Source organism: Primulina eburnea, chromosome 8 (genome assembly GCF_022965805.1).
Source record: "Primulina eburnea isolate SZY01 chromosome 8, ASM2296580v1, whole genome shotgun sequence".
NCBI lineage: Eukaryota > Viridiplantae > Streptophyta > Magnoliopsida > Lamiales > Gesneriaceae > Primulina > Primulina eburnea.
The window spans coordinates 37,716,970-37,719,495 of record NC_133108.1 but is presented as its reverse complement, the minus strand read 5'-3'; the positions used below and the strand labels follow the sequence as shown (position 1 = coordinate 37,719,495).

Here is a 2,526-nt window from a genome sequence, read left to right as displayed (position 1 = left end):
GTGAATGAAATATCATACGCTCAAACCTGGTATTTATAGGAGAATACCTGGGCTCTTGATGGGCTTGTCTACCATTTGGGCTTGAGATGAGCCAGGGGTAGTGGGCTCATCCATGGGGTATCACCAGTCTCCTCCTCCCTATTCGAACTGAATCATAGGTTCAAAGTTCGATTAACTGCGATCTCCTCGATTTACCAGTGACGAAGGCATACCGTGTTAGAGAAATTTATTTCGTTTGTCGTTAACGAACGATGTTTGCCGCTGCGAAATTTACGAGGATCGACCTACCCAATCAGGTCGTGGGGGTTTGGGGGCAACGCCCCCAAAAGCTCTCTAGAAACAATCACTCGCAAGGGTGAGGACGTGCATTTTCTTTCTTACGTTCGTCAGTCTCTTTCCAAATCAAAACGTAATCCTGCTCTGAAGGGAAAGATATCAAATCAAATCGCAATCTCGCTTTGAGAGGAAAGATTTGGTTGGACCTCTCCTATAAATAGAGATCACCTTTTATTTCATTCTCATTTCTTCCACAAAAAATTTTCTCTGCAATTCATTCACCAGCTCTTCCCCACCCACGCTTCACCTGCGCGTTAACCCTAACGCAGCTTCATCATCACCCCGTCATCACCGTCGCACATGAGTCAGCCCCTCGCCCAGGGCGCAGCCACCACCCGCCACAGTCCGAGCCAGCGCCTCGCCTAGCGCGCAGCCACCGCCAGAGCCAGCGCCTCTCCCAACCCGCGATATCGCCACACTCTAGCCGCTCTCACCCTCGTCCGAGTGCCCCGCTCAGCGCTCTTGCCGCAAGCTCGCCCGACGCCTCGCCCCTACCATGAGCTCGCTCGACGCGCACACAAGCGCCCAGCGCCTTGTCCACGAGCTCGTCCCTGCCGCGCGCACAGCCCTGCCACGAGCTCGCCCATTTCTCTCCCTGCCGCACGCTCGCCCCTGCCATGAGCTCGCCCAGCCGCGCGCACACACCCTACCAAGAGCTCGCCCAGCCGCACGCTCACCCCTGCCACGACGCTCGCCCAGCCGCACGCTCACCCCTGTCAGGAGCTCGCCCAGCGCCTGCACACACCCTGCCACGAGCTCGCCCAGCCGCACGCTCACCCCTGCCACGAGCTCGCCTAGTGCCTGCCCAGCCGCGCGCACACACCCTGCCACGAGCTCGCCCAGCGCCTGCCCAGCCACGCGCACACACCCTGCCACGAGCTCGCTCTGCTGCACGCTCGCCTCTGCCACGAGCTCACCAAGCGCCCGCCCAGCCGCGCGCACACACCTTGCCACGAGCTCGCCCAGCGCTCACCCAGCGCTCGCCCAGCGCACCCCCGCCCGCACGAGCGTGCACCACACTTGTGCTCATTACCGGCTCACCCTTGCGGGTTTTGAGTAGTTTTTTTTCACGTCCCCTCCGGGTCAGTTCTCTTTTCTTTTTTCCCTGTCTGATTACCCCCAAATACAAATCCAGAAAGATGGCAATCTTCAATCAAATCCGAGACACCAATCGTCGATAGGGATAAAGAACATAATTTTCGACTCAGTGCATCAGCTGCTGCATTTGATTTCCCTGGGTAATATTTGATTCCACAATCAAAATCTTTCAGCAAATCAAGCCATCTACGTTGCCTTATATTTAGTTCTGACTGTGAAAATAGATATTTTAAACTCTTGTGACCATAAGCTCAAGGCCTACTTCATGAGTCTGTCACTGCACATGCAAACAACCAATTTATAATGGCGGTATGGTATATTTCACCAGGATTTCTGGTACCATAAAAACATTGGAAATAAGTGGCCATAAGGCCAACTCCCTAGTGAAATAAAGGACCTTCAACGATAATGAATGAAAGTGGCTTACTGTCCCACTCTTTCCGATCAATTTTATTGTTGAATCATAAGCAAAAGAAATTTATTTCAGTGGCCCTAAGGCCTACCTCACATGAAATCTTTAAATAAAGAACTTAATATATACAAAAGTGGCCATGAAGGCCAACTCCCCACTGAATATTAGCCTTCGTGTTTGCTTCACTCGCAAGCTTTTCCTACTTTTTCTCTCATACTTGGAAAATACGGCTTGAGATACTTGCCGTTTATGCATCTTTTGTGTGGATGGCCATCTATTTTTGATAGCCAATATGCATTTCCGTCTAACACCTTATGTACCTTGAATGGTCCCTCCAAGTTGGGAGACCATTTGTCCAGCTCCCTATCCTTTGTTCCTAGTGGTAGTATGGTCTTCCACACTATCTCTCCTTCATGGAAACTTTTCTTATTAACTCTTTTGTTGTAGATCCTCGCCACTTTCTGTTTCTGTAACAGCAAAGCATTGCACTCTTGGATTCTCAACTCATCTAGTTCTTCTAGCTCCATGATCATTGCTTCATTATAATGCTCAAGGGAAAGTTCATTTTGCTTTGCCACTCGCATTGATGGCACCATAATCTCCAATGGGAGCACTGCATCATGGCCAAAGGTAAGGGAAAAAGGGCTCACTCCAGTGGCAGTCCTCTTGGATGTCTGCAT

General features: G+C 51.1%; 1 protein-coding gene across 1 annotated transcript; it reads right to left on the bottom strand.

Moving 5' to 3' along the window:
• Positions 1-2,028: 2,028 nt before the first annotated feature.
• LOC140839247 (uncharacterized) lies at positions 2,029-2,526 on the bottom strand. Its single transcript, XM_073205885.1, has one exon. It carries the CDS (start codon positions 2,524-2,526, stop codon positions 2,029-2,031), a length of 498 nt encoding a protein of 165 aa, XP_073061986.1.